An 18,898-nucleotide genomic window follows, 5' to 3' on the forward strand; every position below is an offset into this window, starting at 1 on the left:
CTCCCCATATTAACACATAACTCTTTTTTTTTTTTTTTTTTTTTTTTTTTTGCGGTACGCGGGCCTCTCACTGTTGTGGCCTCTCCCGTTGCGGAGCACAGGCTCCGGACGCGCAGGCCCAGCGGCCATGGCTCACGGGCCCAGCCGCTCCACGGCATGCGGGATCCTCCCGGACCGGGGCACGAACCCGTGTCCCCTGCATCGGCAGGCGGACTCTCAACCACTGTGCCACCAGGGAAGCCCCTAACACATAACTCTTAAAGCATAAAAATACAGACTACTTACTGCCATTGTTTGCCTTGTCAATTTAACCAACACTGTAACTAAGGATCCTACTGTGATGTTGTTGCTATCTTCATCATCCAATACTATAAGATAAAATAAAAATAAATAAATAAAAATCAAGCTCTATGTCAAGGCAAACAGCAAAACCTAACTTATTCAAATCAATCTGGTATTTCAGTATTTCAAACATACAGAGTTTTAAACCTACTAAATAAAAAATAATTTATTGACTATCTACTCGTAAAAAGCTCTCTAGTAGATGCCTTCAACAATGTACTCATTTAATCCTTAAATCAGCTCTATGAAGCATTATTATTATTTCTTTAAAGAAGATACTGAGGTTCAGAAATAAAGTAAAATGCCCAAGGTCACAAAATGGCTATATCGACACTGCTAAGTTTCAAACCCAAGTCTTTTAAAACAGAGTATGTTAGGACTACAACAGCTTTCTCTCACAGTGATATAAAAATAGGATTCTGTCACTCTATTAAATTGTACAAACTTTATACTCACAAAATCTTACCTATATGAACAAATGTGTGCCTGTAAGAATAAAATAATTAAAACTAGTATTCTGAGCAACAGTAAAGATATTTTAAGGCAAGAACTTGAAAATATTGTTTATATTGAAAAACACTTTAAAAACATTTTTTGCAATGTTTTTTGCAATTGTTTAATTTTTTAAAACCACATTTGCCACACACATCCCCAAAAGTCTAATAATAAAATAAACTTAACTACAAGCCCTTTAAAAACAGAAACAATTCCTAACACATCCTTGTATTCTTGGTCCCCCAAGAATGTTTTCACAATGGCAACTTAGTAAATGTCAAAGCTCAGAACAATGTCACAATGAAGGAATGGAGCAGAATAATCTCTAATTCTGTCACCATTCTAAGATACTATATTCAGCTCTAAAATGGGAACTCACAGGACAATTATGTAGGTAGAAAAATAATCTCTATTTTTTTTACTCCAAGCAGACAAAGACAGAAGTAAGTCAAGAAAAACACGTAAGTGTGGCACAGAGCATGGTGATTTTCAAGATTTAATTAATATAAACAAGTTAGGTTTTTTTTTTTTGCGGTACGCGGGCCTCTCACTGCTGTGGCCTCTCCCGTTGTGGAGAATCCGGACACGCAGGCTCAGCGGCCATGGCTCACAGGCCCAGCTGCTCCGCGGCACATGGGATCTTCCCGGATCGGGGCACGAACCCGCGTCCCCTGCATCGGCAGGCAGACTCTCAACCACTGCACCACCAGGGAAGCCCACAAGTTAGGTTTTTTAAAAATTAATTTTAGAACTAAGCAGGTATCTTATACTAACAATAGATATATTTCAAATATCCTTCATTACATCTAGAAATCTCTTTCATTCTTTGAAAAGTTAAGATCTTCTTGAAAGCTGAACTACAGAACAGAAGCATCCTCAAACCTAAGCCCATTAGGAGGATAATAAAAGTAGGGTTCTCAAAACTAATAAGTATACAACATCTTCCATCACAGCAAATCTGACAGGTAAACTACAGTTCTGCAACGTCTAATTAAAAGTTATTAAATAAAGTGTTTTGAGGACCTTGAGCCAAATAAACAAAAGCCAATCTATCAAAAGGGAAGCAATGGGAAACCTCCCACTTACCCTGTGATTTTATGTCCATGGTCACAAATGGGAAACTCCCAAGGACAGCCATAACCTCTTCATACTTTTCATCTTCAAGGAAGTGCAATAGATTGTGACGATCTGATTCTTTTAAACTCACCAAATCCTGGATAGTCTTAATTTTGTACTAAATTTAAAAAGAGAGGGAAAGAAAATAAATCCCGAAGTCATATAACTTTACATAAAAGGAAAATTATTAGCATGGTTACCAAAACAAAATCCAAAGACTTTTAGAAAAATGTTAAGATTATATACATTTCAAAGCAGAAAATACAACTTCACTGCATTTCACGGCCTTTTTCTCCAAGGAAATTTAAATTTAAGAATTTTTTTTATTACAAAGTTAATACACAGCTACTTTTTTTAATTAGAAAAAAATAAAGTTAGAGGAAAAAAATAATAACATTCATATAAACTCTTGACCCAAGCAAGAACGACTGTCATTTGATTTGTTCAGTTTGCAGACCTTTATTTTTAATTTTAATGATAAAAACCTTGAAGAGTATGAATTTATGTCCATGTAACAGCTGCATGCACCCTTAAGTTTTACTATGCAATACTCTCATTTTTGTTATTTTCTAAATGCAGCTATCTGTTATTGCAGTAAAGCCCAGCCTGGCTAAATGGATACTCAGGAGAGGGTTTTTTAATTTCTGAGTATTTGGTGCCAGTTATTAATTTTTACTTTCACCGATAGGGATTAGCTCATGAGGCATGTGAAATGCCTGCTTTTGAATTCTCAAGTTTACAATTATGACTTAAAATGTGATCAAATTTATAAGAGTAACACACTCGAAAGGAGAGAACTCTGATGCAAATTTCTAATATATATTTATTAGTTCTACCTTAACACTATCAAATCCAATGTCTATCTTCTGCCTACTTTGTCTAATATCAATATATACTAAGTAATGTTTAAAATCTCCTACCAAAATTACAATTTCATTCCACTTTTTCTTATATTTCCTCAAGTTTTCATTTATATTACATTTCTGAAATATCTTAAGATTTATTATCATAATCTATATACAGATTGTATTTTCTAAATAAGAATTATCTGTATTTGATCTACTTATTTTTTGAATGCTTCATTTTTTTTGCTCAGACTCAACCAATAAACTATTACCCAAACTTTAAGCCACGAATGAAATAAATGGAACGTATACAGTGCATTTTTACTTAGTACGTTTATTTTTGGCAACATAAAGAACAAAGAAAGTGTTGACTGCTAAAATGCACTGACCCCCAAAGTAAACCACTACAGTAGTAAAATATTATAACAGCTACTTAATCAAGAAAGTATTAACAGAATCACTTGAGGGATAGTTTTAGAGTTTAAAACACTGTAAATCTAAGTTCATAGTAACCATTTCTAGAAAAATTTTCATTCATGTTACCTTTAAGTGACAGGACAAACTGCTTAAAACTAATTTTAAAGTAGCAAATTACCTTTTTATGATTAGAAACCCTTCTAAGATTGTCTTCTTCAATGTGAGGGAGCTGCAGAAGGGGAGACTTAAACTGCTGAAGGCCTTGCACAGCCATCTGGGAAAGCTTCATGCAGTTTTCCAGGGATGCCAAAGTTGGAGCACGAAACTCCCTTTCTTAGAAAGAACAGAAGAAAAGCAAACACAGGTCTGGACTTTTTATATGTTCAGGAGTACACAATTCATCACAAAAACAAATTCATGTGAACATCCTTAACATCTCAAATTTTATGATCACAGTGTCGAATTTCCTTTAAAAGTTACTGGGTAAGACACCGAAAATACACAAACTTGGTCAAATGCACATACTGATGTCATGCCAAAAACTGACATCATCCATAACAACAAAACACAACCAGTATCTCTTTTTTAAGGGTCTCTCTTTCCATTACTGACCATAAATAAACTCTCTCGTTCTTTTTTCCATTATGTAAAAAACACTACATGTCAGATGCATCATCATCATATCACTTAAAGAATTACTTCAAACTCATTGTTAACCTAATTCTAAAACTACTAAGAGGAAGGAAAAGGGTATTTTAAATCTTTGCAAACAATAAATAACAATTAATAACAATAAAACAATGAAAAATTAAATTCAAAAAACATAAGTCACCATACTTTACATATGAAAAATACAGGAAAGAAATAAGAAAAACCATGAACAAAACTGGGAAAACTGATTCATCTCACAGAATTATACTAAGCACCCAAAAATCTTAAAACTATGAAGTGTAATCTGTATGTGCTTGCAAGAAAAAGTACAACATAATTATGCTTCCTCCTCACCTTCACGGCTCCGGGCCATTATTATTAGTTGGCAGATTACATTAACCATTTCTTGAAGTAGGGCAGGGCATTTTTTCAGCATAAATTGCTGATCTACAAAACAATAAAACACCTGAAACAAATCATTCTTCTTTTATGATTAAAACATCTTTATCACCTGTAATCCAAGACGAATGCTAAATTTGTCACACAAATTTTTCACATGACCTCAGAATATTACAGGTTGAACACAATAGTTCCTCGTCGGCAGCACTATGTCAAAAATCAATCAGAAAACCCTACCTCAAATTAGATGTTTCAAAGGCAAACTTAATATTGTGGTCTTGGGCTTTATAAATTACTCCCTACCTTTTTTTTTGGAAATAGCCTTGATCTTAAATTTAATTATAATCTTACTAATTTAAGAACTTCAAAATTCTTCTTCTTGTGTACCTAAATTCCTATAAGTATAATTATGGATAAGTCCAAAGACTAAGACTGAGAATAAATGTCAACTAAATGGAGAGAGGAGGAGGAGGGAGACAGACACTTTCATTTATACTGCATATAATAGTTAACCATTAAGATCATCCATTGGGGTTGGTACTCAACCTAAAAAAAAATCTGTTCCCTGTTTCTTAGATAATTGGTAAAAATTGAGATGGTTTCATATCTGTACAGAACATTAGGAACAGAATTACTAGTTAACTTGCAACTTCAATAAACAATGCCTAAATAGCACTCCTTGATTCCATCATAAGCAGCCTATCCTATCATTAATCACTGAGCATCAACTGACCTTGTTTTCAAAGGCATTTGATTGCATTATCAGCTTAAAGTGGGGGGGGAGGGGTGGTGGTTCATTCAGAAAGAAAATTGCCTAAGGATAATAACTTTCTTTTAAAACTTCCAATTGAAATAATGCAAGTGAAAAGAGATGACACTCAAATTCATGACATCCCTGGAAACACCACTGTCCCAATCCACTGCTTTTCTTTTAAGTAGAATAGATGGCTTCAAGTACTCATGAAGCTTTAAATAAAGATTAAACAGACATTTCATTGGTAACTACTGCTGGAGTATGATGGTGGTACTGGTGGCGGTGACTGACACATCTGTTGTCAAAATCCATTTTTTTTCTTGCCCCAAAAGGCTTACAAAATCCTTTTTTAAAAGTCACCAGGAATTATTGTATAATCTGCAACTGACTTAACATTTTTCATAGAGAGTATTCTCTCACCTTGAAATACAACATGTTAACATTTGCCAAAACATCTGACTTACTAATACCTTCAAAGAATTTGTGAAGTAATTATGTATGTAGCTTATAGATTTGTTTTTAAAAGGTCCTTGAGTAATTATCTGATTGAGCAAAAAAGAACAGTGACAAAAAAAACACTGCACCACGAGGTCTAATGAAATCCACCTCTTCTGTACCACTAAAACCCTACAGATATTAGAATCACAAATACCTTCTTCAAGGGTCTCAGGAATTTTCATTCTAGCAAGATGAGACAGTAAAAGAACTCTGGCCTTCAGGCTATATGGGCAGGTAAGTGGCGGCTCATTCTTCTTTAAATTAATGCTGCCAATTTCTCTGATTAGCTAGAGTAAATAAAATCATTATTTTAAAATGTATACTTAAAAAAGCATTAACTTTATATATTTAAATGTTTATCAAGGCATTTGGGAGACAGGCCTAACCTGAGGTATTAGAATATTATCTGTTGGTCTGCTTGTGGCATCCTTGTTATACTGAGGATCAAATTCAGAGGCTCCAGCCAAGACCATGATAAGACCTAAGAAAACAAAAGAAATACGAAGAAAAATAAATTTGCTCACCCATTAATCTGCCTCCCATGATACTTGATTAATCCTAGAGTGAGGCAGTTTTCCAATCACATACAATGCTAAAATCATCTGAACTCCACTATCAGTAAGCATTAATCTCTCTCAGAACAAAAGAAATGTCTCACTTTTTAAAATGTGTGCAATATTACCTATCACAAGTAAATAGAAATACACATCAAATTAAGGGCCCAGAAGCAACTAGGTGCATTAAAATCACTACAAATAGCATCTGTTTCTAGACCTAAGCATGTGTTCCACAGAAATTTATAGCAGGAAGTATTCTATGTGATGTTACTAACTGCTTTGTGAAAAAAAAGGGGGGGGGGCTTCCCTGGTGGTGCAGTGGTTGAGCATCTGCCTACCGATGCAGGGGACACGGGTTCGTGCCCTGGTCTGGGAAGATCCCACATGCCGCGGAGCGACTGGGGCCGTGAGCCATGGCCGCTGAGCCTGCGTGTCTGGAGCCTGTGCTCCGCAACGGGAGAGGCCACAACACTGAGAGGCCCGCGTACCACAAAAAAAAAAAAAAAAAAAAAAAAAAAAGGGGGGGGGGGCGGGGACTCCATGGCTAAATAAAGCTGAGAAATAAGAGTTAAAAAGAGTTTCAGGTTTCTTCACTTCATGACTCCTCAGAGCCTCGAGTAAACTACAATATACTGTAATTTGCAGAAATTTTTATTATGGAACCCTGGAGGGTTTTGTAGGAAGTGTTCCTTGAAATACACATGATGTGAGGTCACATATATTAGCGTTACTCTCGTTGGCCTATACAAGTTCTTTAATGACTGGCACTATAGTCATCAATCTTACCTTACAGCAGAAAATACATGCAACATCCTCACAAAAAGCAGGACGGTACAGAGGTTAAGTGCGTAGCTGAATGACCTAGAACAATATTCTTCACCTCTCTGTGGGCCTTGGTTTCTTCATATGTGCCTGACACACAGTCAGCATAGTAATGTATGTGAGCTATTACTATTACTACCCTCAAATGTTTGAATGAAAACAACTAAGACAGCTATATAAATGGTGCCAATGCTAAAACCAAGGATATATAACCAAACCCACCAGCTAAACAAAGCTTTTCTGATAGAATTAATTGTGAAAGGCCAAGTACCATCCTCAGAAATGAAATAGAAATCAAGATCACTGATCCAAAAAACACATTAAAACAGGTTACAAGCATGAAACAGTTTCATAAGGGAGAATGTTTATATATTAATATTTCGATCCAGTGTAAGGAAGAGTCATACATGTACATAAGGGAAGGTAACATTCACTCATTCCTCAGAAATAAAAGATCTGCTCATTCTTCAGAAATATAAGATCAGTTCATTCTTCAGAAACACAAGATCAGCTCACACAGTCATATGATCCTGAGGAATCTCTTTCTCACTACCAAGAAAGGTGGTAAAATTGGCAAATATGAAATACGAAAAAGTCCACTCAGGTTTTGGAACAAAAATGCATCCTCCAGTGAGGCACAATTTAAAACTTACTTTTTTTTTTTTTTTTTAAAGGAAGGGAAGGGAAATGTGTATGATTTCCACAGAGCAGTGATTCTGAAAGGCAACACTATATATTCCAGGGATAAAATTTATAATGCTAGCTTTATGGGATCAAAGAAAGTTATTTAGGATGGTACTTTTTTTTTTTCATAATGAATTTTGAAATAAGACTCTGGGAATGAAATATTCTGGCAGTTTTCTTTTAACACACCCAAGACCTCTACATACTTCACACGATTAACACAGTATATATGTACTGGTTTAGGGCTTGGGAACCACATTACCTGAGTTCCATCCTAGCTCTGTCACTTACTGTGTACCCTTGGGCTCAGTTTCTTCATCTATAAAATGTGCTTAAAAACAGCACTTATTTATGGGGGCATACAAAGATTAAATGAGTTAATATATGCATAGTAGCTAGCAATGCCTGGCAATGACAAATACTCAAGAAATGTTAGCTGGTATTATTACAAAATTAGCCCACAAGAAGTTTTACCATAAAATTTCTGGAGGGAAAAAAATATGTATTGATATATACATATAGCTGAGTAAAATGGGAATAACAGAACTACAGATTAAGACATATGATAAAAGGTGTTAGCATTTTCCTCCAGCTTTAGCTATAATGAACTGAATATCCCTAAAACTATTAAATGGAATTTCTCCAGTTGAATATATATCAACTCTACATAAATGACTCAGAAAATAATCTAATATCACAGTTACTTACGTTTCATATCCATATTTCGGGTTTTATAAACAAAGTATGTATAAATCTGTGTTGTGCGTATTAGAATCTGGTCTCCACTATAGCGTATTGAGCGATACCACCAAGAGCCCTAAAGCACAAAATTAAACCAGAAATAAAGCATAAAAACTATGATAAATGTTAACTTTGATGCAGAATGGTCAAATTTTCTAAATGTTCATAAACCAATAAAAAGACCTGCTCTTTAGAACAAATGCCTTTGTTACATATTTCAAATGATTTGGTAAATATTTATGCTGCCTGAGGCCTAAACACCAACCTACCTCATTACATATATATGATTAAAACATTTAAGTTTCAGCTAGAAATTGTTTAAAGACAAAACAGGAATGAAACAACCCACTGCTATAAGCAACAAGCTGGTTCCTCACACATAGCATGTCTTCAATAAATATTTGACAAATAAGCATAGGAGCAATTTTATAGTTGATATACTACTTTCATTCACATTATTCCACACAAGTGGATTCTCACACAACAATCCTATGAAGAAGGCAAGACAGGTTAATTGTTAGCCTCACTATGGGACCCGTTGGAACCGTAAGATCAGTAAGAACACCACCAGTCATAAGAGTAATAAACAATAAAATCATAAACTTTATGGTACCTCCGTATTGAGGTACTATGCAACTGTTTTTAAAAATGAGGTTGTTCTACATGTTGTACCCCTATATGAAGCAAAAAAGTCACAGAACAATACATATAGTAAGATCACATTTAAAAAAAATGTGCACGTGTATATATACATAATGCATAGAAAAATACCTGACAAGGAAGCAAACTTAGCAGTGATTATCTCTGACAGAGAAATGGGGTTGGGGGAGGTGGTAATGGAAGATTTTCATTTAAAATTCTAAATACATCTGTACTATCTCATTTATGTGTAATTTTTGGATCAGGAGGAGATTCATTTTAACATATAAAGGTATGTCACCTTTAGAAGACCTTTAAAGTATAACTGAATATAAGATTCTTAAAATTCAAGGATTAATGGATTATATTCTAATACAAATTACAATCTTATAAGGAGACTCCAAAGCATGCACCGATTCCGTTCCCTAAAAAATGTTAATAAAAAGAGTTGGAACTTACCACAACAACTGGAAGGATAACCATGAATGCCAATCCATAGACAAGTAAAACCTTGAATTGAAAAGCAAAGAAAAAATTATGGCCTTCATCAGGTAAATTATGACAACATCCACGAACACTTACTTTGAGGCTTACATGGGGGAAGCACTATTAAAAGCACTCCTCATGCAGTACTTCATTTAATCCTTATGTTCAAACTCTAAGAGGAAGGTACCATTATTATTTTCCTTTTGCAGATAGGGAACCTGCAGCATATATAGTCAACCCTGGGTATCCGTGGGGAACTGGTTTTAAGGCCCCCAAGGATAGCAAAATTCAGGGATGCTCAAGTCCTTTATATAAAGTGGTGATAAAAGAGTAGGGCCTCTTTATCCATGGATGCAAAACATGCCGAAAGGGAGGGCCAACTTCAGCTGACCCTTGAACAATGTGGGGCTTGGCTCCCCAACCTCCTTGCAGTGGAAAATCCACCTCTAACTTCAGAGTTGGCCCCCATTACCTGTGGTTCTGCATCCGCAGATTCAACCAACCATGGATTGTGCAGTACTGTAGTCCGTATTTATCAAAAAAATCCACGTATTAAGTGGACCCACACAGTTCAAGCCCCTGTTGTCCAAGTGTCAACTGTATTATATATCCATACCTTGGCAAGTAGTTAGTGCCTTGGAAATAAATGGCAGAAGCTGGTTTCTTTGCCTAAATATCAAACAGAACACATAATGTTCTGTTTGCATGTAATTTCTATCTATTGGTCTTAGATTTCTGTCCTACTGCTTGATCTCAAATCTGGTAGCTAACTATCTTTTCTCTTCTCTAGTATTCCCTGAATAACCCTAAGCATGATAAACATGCTTATATACAGCAACTATATACCCTGGAAAATAACATGTAAATAAATAGCCATAAAATAACACTAAATAGCCATTTTCAAAACAAAACATGGATTTTTTTATTGCTTCAAAGATAGCTCCTAGGGGCTTCCCTGGTGGTGCAGTGGTTGAGAGTCCGCCTGCCGATGCAGGGGACAGGGGCTCGTGCCCCGGTCTGGGAAGATCCCACATGCCATGGAGCGGCTGGGCCCGTGAGCCATGGCCGCTGAGCCTGCGCATCCAGAGCCTGTGCTCCGCAACGGGAGAGGCCACAACAGTGAGAGGCCTGCGTACAGCAAAAAAAAAAAAAACAAGATAGCTCCTAGATAATTATTTTCAAGAAAGGAGAAGTAGGGAATTCCTGAACAATAGGTTAGGATAACTCCTGACGTTTTCAGAGTTGCAGCCTCTATCACGGACTGAAGTCTGATATCCTGCTGTCTCCTGAAGTACCGTATGTAATATATATCATTATGTCAGCACACGTTAAAATTAATTTAGCCTGGGTAAATGTGGAATAAAAGATAACTTAAATTTTGAGCGCTACTTAAGATAAATGTAGATACCATAAAAAAACAGTGGTTCCCTAAACCAAGGGTAGGACCCAATCTAAAACCACCTCCACAAGAAATCACCACAACTGTAAGGAACTCCTTACACAGTGTGGGGGGGAACCCTACACTAGAACATACTGCCCCAAACCAACAACCTAATAATAGGAAACGATTCTTTTCTCCATTATGCAAAAAGTTTTCACAATACACAGTTAAATTGAAAACAGCATACAGTATTTTCTTTGTAAAGCTCTCTTTATATTACCAAGATATATCGAACACATTATAGTGTCTTATTTAAATGTACTCACCAAAATTGAATTTTTCTGGTCAACTATCCAAGCTGGCAGGGCAATTCCAAAGCTTGTGGCTAAAATAGGAAGAATATTTTTGAAGAGTCTCCATTTCCAGTTTTATTTCTTTATATCCCCAAATTCCGTCTCCCCACCCCCTCCAAAAAAGCTTTAAGATTATCTTATTATGTGTTTCCATTACACAAAAGTTGATGGACATGGTTTATATTTGAAATTTGAAATTTTTCCAGAAGAAAAAAAAATTCTAAGTATGTGAATTCCTTTTTCCCAGAACACTTAAATGCTTTTATATGTCTTAAGTTTATGTAAACACTATGAATATATGAGAAAATGTTTAGTCAGTAAAGAAAAACAGATTTTTTTCATCCAATTTTTATCAACTACTAACTGGAAACGAAGAATAATGACAGTGGCTACTTTCCTCATCAAATCAATCAAAGTTCTATCTTTCAAACCAATCTCTAGAAAGAAGAATAAAGTAAAAATTAATTAAAGAGAACTCAATTTACATATTTGTTTAACTCCTTGTGGTTGTAATTTTCCTATTCACAAACTAAGAAAATCAAAACATTCTTTTCAATCTAGTTAACATTTTTATAATATACACATATCATAACCCCAGTATTTTTTAATCATCATTTACCACACCTTGAGGCCCATCTGGATTTCCAAACTCTTCCCAATTTTTCCGGGACTCTTCATCAGTTAAACTAGCATAAAAGGAACAAAGGTGCAAAATTAGAAAGCCATATCTGAAAAATAAGTACTCATATACACAAACTCCATTAACTAACCAACTTACTTCTTAAAGATAATTTCAGAGAATCAAGAAAAGAACTCTCTGAAATCAGAAAAAAAGGGGGAGAGGAAGATAAGAAATTCAGCATTAACAGAAAATGCTAACTATTGAGCCCAGATACAAATTCCTAGTTGGCCCATGGGTTCTCAGGTTTAGCCAGTTCTAGCCAGAAGATTTAACTTTAAAGGCTACTACATTTTCTAAGGAGGCAGGGAGGAAGGATTATAGGTTACTTTTAAAAATCTTATACGCTCAGATATTTCCCAAAATTTCTTCAATGGGCATGTTTTTACTTTAATAATGATATATATCTATTTTTAAATATAAACTTAATACATGATTAATAATAATCCCTTCAAAACTGGCACCACATTCTCAAAAAAAAATAATAACACCTATAAAATTCCACTGCTTTGGAAAAGGTCATTTGCATTGTGCTAAGATCACAATTTTCTCCTAAGCCAACTTCCAGCAAGACTAAGAAAATACCTGCTAAAGCAACAGCTTCTTAACCCAAGCAATATGAAAGTGACAGTGATTTTTTTAAACACCTAAACATAAATACAACCCCTGACCTAGGCAATGGCTCAAGGCACAGGGTGAGAGTAGTTTTATTCCAGGTCCCAGTATAGATGTTAAAAAAAAAAAAAAATGAAAAGAAATTTTCAATTCCTTCAAAAACTTTACAATGCTGCTAAGGAGACAAGGCAGACACATACACACAAAATGACCAATAACATAATAAGGAAGGCATTCTTGCAGACCAATTGGCAAAAGAGTGTGTTTATGTCCAAATCTAATTTTAGCCATATTTCTATTTCCCAGAACATATGCACTTAAGATACAATGAATTTTCTATTCAACAAAGCTCCAACTGAGAGAGAGAATGCAGGAGAACCTTCATAAAATTGCAAAATTTTTCAATGATTTGAAAATATTTTTATACTTATCAATTTGGTCATTTATGAAAACAAGAACCTTGATGCCTTTAGTCCTTATTCAACTATAACTCCACTTACACTGTTTGACCTAAGGCTGCAGTAAAATACAGGAGCCAATGAAAGGCATTATTAGAGAGACTGCAAGTTAATAAGCAGTGGTGCTAAGATTCCTTTCTGCTAAGGGAGGAATGTTTTTCAAAAACTTTTGCCTTTGTTTCCCTGTACAATTGTCCACCCCACCCAGAGCTTTAGCTATTGTTTCTTTCAATTTTCTGTCTCCTAATCAGAGTCTTTTCCCCAAAATAATTATCTCTGTCCCCTCCTGACTTTCTAATGATGGCAGCACCATAAACTGTTCTGTTCTCTATACAATGCCCTTAGGTTTTGCAAAATAAAGCACAGCTCTCATCAGAGAAGCACTTGATTTTTCAACCTGCATACACACCTGATTAAAATTCCATTAATTCATTCATTAAACCATTTGTACAACTGTTGTGTAACCATCCTGTATACTCAAAGGAATTATCCATTTTTTAAAAAGTCAGTGTAAGAAAGCAACTGATTTTTGGCTACTTATTAGTGCTTCAGTATCCATTCCTAAGACTTAAGGTACTTAAAAGCTATGTGATTTCAGTATAATTTATATATAACAAGCTTAAACAATACCAATGGTGCTAACATAATTTTTTAAAATTCAGTGAGTATAAAGCTTCCTAAACATGATTATACCCCTTGACCTTGGGGGAGGGAGGTTATATCATAGATCCTATTAGGAATCTAATGAAACCTATGCCCCTCCTGCCCTGGAAAAAAATGCACATTTACAAACACACATAAGTTCTGTATACAGTTTCAGGGACCTCAGTTTATAAATCCTAACCCAGAGAATGCTTTCACTAAATTATATGTGAGGGGCCTGAGTTGGCTATGTAGAGCTAAGTTACATATTCATTGTAAGAACACATGAAAACATACTTTTTAAAAATCAAAATATCTTTAAGGATGTAAATCATGCTGCCCACTTGTTATAAAGTAGTTTAAACATAGATTTTACACCCAAAAGCAAAATCCCAACTATATCCAGAAGAATGAATCAGATATCAATAGTTGGTCTAACTCCTCAAAAATAACCATACCTCCTTTCCTTTAAGTTACAATCTGGTCTGAAGAAATAGGAATGACCCAGCTTGTTTATTATAATGAGTGAATAAGGGAAGAGAAACCAGCCTGAATAACCAAGGCAAATTCTGGAAAACTTTGTAGATCATGAGTTTTTTATAACTGCATTCTACAAGTTGCTTGAATTACATAACTTAGGCTGGTAGAGTTATACATAAGATTGCAGCTTCAATCACTCAGAACCTATATTCAGTAAAATGCACCCTTTTAACTAATCTAGTTATACTTGTACAAGTTACAATAACTCAAAGTTCCGGGTCCCATAATCATTTTAATTCTTCATTTGTCTGATAGACCATCAACTATTTAAGACATTTTACATACAAAACATTCTACATCTTGAACATGTAACTGAGTTAAAACCAAAGGCCATACATTATTCTTCTGTACTTCTTAGAATAGTGACCAAACATCATAGAGTCAGATTTCCAGTAACCTGAGAACAAAATCATGAACTTGAAAGTGTTACAATACCTGAAAACTCAGGGGGGGAAAAATAACTGTACCAAAAGCACTAAAATTAAAACTACTAATTATTTTGGGGAAAAGAATCTGATTAGGAGACAGAAAGTTGAAAGAAACAATAGCTAAAGCTCTGGGTGGGGTGGACAATTATACAGGGAAACCAAGGCTATCTGACTTCCTCTGGAAATCTTCAGTTCTTCTTAAATTACCTGAAGACAGCAACTAAGGCACTGCAATACTTGTGCAACAAGGGTAAATGCTTAAAGGAGACACACTGAAAAAAGGCGAAAAGGAGACACCAACTGAAAGACAGCAATCTGGAGGACGTCTGCTGCGAGGAAAAGAAAATGTAGTGTACACTTCAGAAGCTCCTGAAAGTATTGCTTTATTACAGAACCATATTCACATAGATAACAAGCAATCCACAAAGGGGGGGCGGGCTAGGCAGAGAGGAGACACGGTCAATATACTTTTATTAAGCACAAAAATGCGCAAGATATTTCCCAAACTTTTGTCATTCACATTCCACTTTCACAGCCTGCTATTATATCTGCATATCCTATTATTTACTTATATTTTTTAAGTTAGCTTACAAAATTATATACATCACCGAGTCCTCAAAAAACAGATAACATATTGTCTGTATTTTACTCTTTAATTCAACATAAGAGCTGTGTGGGATATATCTATGATTCCTGAAGAGTCCAGCTAACTTTTTAACTCTTGTAATATTAATACTCAAGGAATTACTCCAAATTTTATATACTCTATCTTGTTTCCCCAAAATTAAACTCATCTTTAGTTTACAGTTTAAATGAGACAAGCTACAAGCCAAAATAAAAGAAATAGATCTAGCCTAACAAAAAGCCTAGAAATGAAAACAAGGTGCAAGTATATCTCTTCTAATCAGGATGCTTTGAAAACAGCTCAATTAACACATCACTTATTACTTAATTTAACCAACTTACATGGCAAAAGCACTACTGTAAGTTACTTAAAATTAAGGTTTGGCTAATTAACACTTCAAGGTTGCCAGGTAGTTCCATAAATGACAGACTCAACATATGAGGCGCTTAATAAAAGTGTATGACAACTATTTTATTACTACTTTATTCAAATAGAAAACTATCTTTACCACTCCTAAAAATGTGTAACAGGTCCTATAATACTTACGCTGCATAAGCTTTTGCTATCCTCATGAACATAACTTCATCACCTCCTTTATCTGGATGATACTTAAGTGACAGCAAACGATACTGTTTCTTAATTTCTGCTACTGTTGCCCCCTAAAAGAAAAGGCTTTGTTTTAGTAAAAATAAGCACAATGCTGTAAAAACATAATCCATCCCACTTTGAACTTAAAATATTGAACTACTCAATATTTTCAGAAACAGAAAATGAAGTTTTCATCCTATATATACCTTGTCCTATAAATTTCACCCGCATTATTTTTTAAATAAAAATATTCATTTTGTCCAATATATTTTATTTTAGTGAGCACCTAGTATGTGCCACGCAGTACCTTAGGCACCGACGATTTGAGACTGATACTATATAATGCCATTTAAATAAAATAAAATGATAGTGACATTTAAATATCAAAGAATGATCACAGTAAATTAAGTCTGGCTGAAAAAAGCTCAAATCAAAGGTTAACTTCCTTTCTAAGAAAAAAATCTGAAGAATTTCTGGTTTCACCTGCTTGCCAATATTTTAATATTAAGTAAATACTTAATAAGTTTACCTTAGTTGTTTCCTAATTAGATTCAATTTCTGTGAATAAATTTTTCACATTGATTTTTTATGGCATTAAATTGCCCCCAAACCTTTTAATCTTAAAAAATCTCTCTTGATGACCATGATCATCACAATAAGAAAACTCAGATGATATGCAAAATTTTCTTCTACAAAGCAGAAAACTAGAAGATTAACACACTCCTTACTGTGTATCATATGAATCTCTGGATCAAGCCATCTACTGAGGAGAGACTAGAAGTAAAAAAAAAAAAGTAGTATGGGGGAAAAAATGGAAAGGGCACTAGATTCACCTTGGTTACTAAGAAGTTATGGGACCCCAGACAAAACACAAATTTTCCAGGCCTCATTTTCTCCATGAGAAAAAAGGCTAGATGATCTCTAGCATTCATTTCAGTTCTAACTTTCCACTGATTAACTTAAAAGACCAATTTTCTACTGGGACCCATCACTCAAGTTCAATCAAGAAAGTCAGCTAACAGGTACGCTCAAGATTAACCTGAATTTCTATGACAAAGACACCAACACACTGCCTTAGTGTCAACTAACACAGGGTCCCATCCAACTAACATAAATAAACCTCCTGCTTCTAACTTTGCATTAAACCAACCTTAGAAATATCTTTTAAAAATACACTAACTTCTCATCTTCAGATATTTTTACATTTTAGCAATTACAAACCAACCCTTAATAGGATGGCAATAAACATCTGTGGCTTTAAAAATATATATGCATTAGAATAATAATGGATTAGGTACCTTTTTTAACTGACCAGAGTCTGATTTCCTTAGGCACAGCTCAATTTCTTTTAGGCTGTGGGCCCAGAGTATTTTCAAGGGACTATATAAAATACTACTTACGGGATCCAAATTTAATACTTCATAAGGATTGTATTCTTGATATTCTCGGTCTGTTTTGGAAACTTTGTATGTAAGGAATAACAACAATGCCCATCCTGCAAGCAGAACTATTTTCCTGTTTAGAAAAAAGATAAATGAAGTATAAATAAATACAACTATATGGTTTTCCTTTAAGATTCTAAAAGACACTATGGCAAGGCATAAAACGATCTTAAGTAGTCTCATGTCACTGTGCTATTGACTCAAATTCTATAACCACTGGGTTGTAAGACACAATAAGGACAGCATCTTTTGTCACCTTTGAATTCTCTAGAATCTAGCAGTGCCTGGCATATAATATTCTCTCAGTTACTATTTGCAGAATTTTAAGTAAGAAATTAATGTATTCATTAATTTATTGGACCCATTCCATTACATCAAAATATATTAATACTTAGTATTTAGTTAACCATTTAATGTAAAAAAGAATTGCTCTTGACCTTGTAATTACACTTTTAGTAAGATAAACTATGAAAAATAATGGGTCAATTGTGCAAAGATGAATAAGTAGCCTTGTTTATAACAGTAAAAATTTGGAAACAACCTTAATGTCCATTTATAAGAAACTAATTAAATAAACCATTTATAGGAGACTAATTAAATAAACCAAGATATAGCCACAAAATAGAACATTTTTAGCTAACAGATATAGAAAGACGTGCATAACAGGTTAAAAAAAGATATAAAAGAACATATAGTTTGAAAAAAAACTAATTTCTTTTCTCTTCAATATGTTCTATTTAGTAAAAATATTTAAAAGATTGATATTACCAGTGTTGGAGAGGCTAAGGTAAAAAGGAACTCTCATACATTCTACACTCTGAAGGAATATCTGGCAATAAGGTTATCAAAAGCCCTAAAGAAGTGTATACCTTTTTAACTATCATCTATTCCACTTCAAGAAATTTAGAAGGAAATAAACTAAAATTAAGTTTATAAAGTATAAAAGGGTGGTTACAGGTATAATTAATAGCTGAAAACACACACACATAAATGTCCATCAATAGAGTACTGAACAGATAAATAACAGTACATCCATAGAGAGATACTATCTAGACACTAAAAATATTTGCTGTGGAAGATTATCTACCTTGTACTGTTAAATTAGAAAAACAGCTTTCAAAGCTGTATGTATAATATAATCCTATTCTTTGTAAATAAAAGTTTATTATAAGTAAAAATATAGAAGATAAATCATCTTAATGGTGGTTATCTTTAATGATGAAATTGAATAATTTTTTTACACCTTTTGTATCACAGTTTGTTACATTAGGTAGGAACTGTTAAACAAAGACATAAATGAATCATAGGAGACCTAATCAAACAAAACTGAAGTGACCTATTTTCAAATACAGAAAGAAAACATTCCGTGTGTTTAAGCTCTCTTGATAGGAACCTAACTTAAACGTGTTTATTTGGAGTTTCCAGGATCCAGTTCCAACTTACTTCCTTACTTTTATCACCCTAGTATTTCAAACAAAATAAATCCCCATATCCCACAGTTCCCTAAGCTTTTCCCACCATTATGCTTTTGCTCTCTTGGGTCTTTCAACCTAGAATTCCCATTCCCCATTGCTGCGTATCCAAACTATATTCATCCTTCAAGACTCAACTCAAATTATCTATCCTCCAAGAAGCAATCCTTAACCCTTGTTAAGATGATCAATGGGGAGACCATGGTTACAGTCACAAAGAAGCACAAAC

At 34.4% G+C, this 18,898-nt stretch overlaps 1 protein-coding gene across 1 annotated transcript in view; it reads right to left on the minus strand.

Moving 5' to 3' along the window:
• SEC63 (SEC63 homolog, protein translocation regulator) overlaps positions 1-18,898 on the minus strand; it is a 66,824-nt gene that overhangs the window by 23,189 nt on the left and 24,737 nt on the right. The window contains exons 3-14 of the mRNA XM_081250793.1: positions 17,156-17,270; positions 15,714-15,826; positions 11,805-11,866; positions 11,154-11,212; positions 9,420-9,470; positions 8,289-8,397; positions 5,904-5,998; positions 5,672-5,804; positions 4,221-4,313; positions 3,394-3,548; positions 1,924-2,071; positions 286-368 (exon numbers count right to left, since the gene is read on the minus strand). Of these exons, the coding sequence (XP_081106919.1) occupies positions 286-368; positions 1,924-2,071; positions 3,394-3,548; positions 4,221-4,313; positions 5,672-5,804; positions 5,904-5,998; positions 8,289-8,397; positions 9,420-9,470; positions 11,154-11,212; positions 11,805-11,866; positions 15,714-15,826; positions 17,156-17,270 (1,216 nt within the window). The remainder of the gene's footprint in view (positions 1-285; positions 369-1,923; positions 2,072-3,393; positions 3,549-4,220; positions 4,314-5,671; positions 5,805-5,903; positions 5,999-8,288; positions 8,398-9,419; positions 9,471-11,153; positions 11,213-11,804; positions 11,867-15,713; positions 15,827-17,155; positions 17,271-18,898) is intronic.

The sequence above is a fragment of the Mesoplodon bidens genome (assembly GCF_964165515.1).
Source record: "Mesoplodon bidens genome assembly, chromosome: 12".
NCBI lineage: Eukaryota > Metazoa > Chordata > Mammalia > Artiodactyla > Ziphiidae > Mesoplodon > Mesoplodon bidens.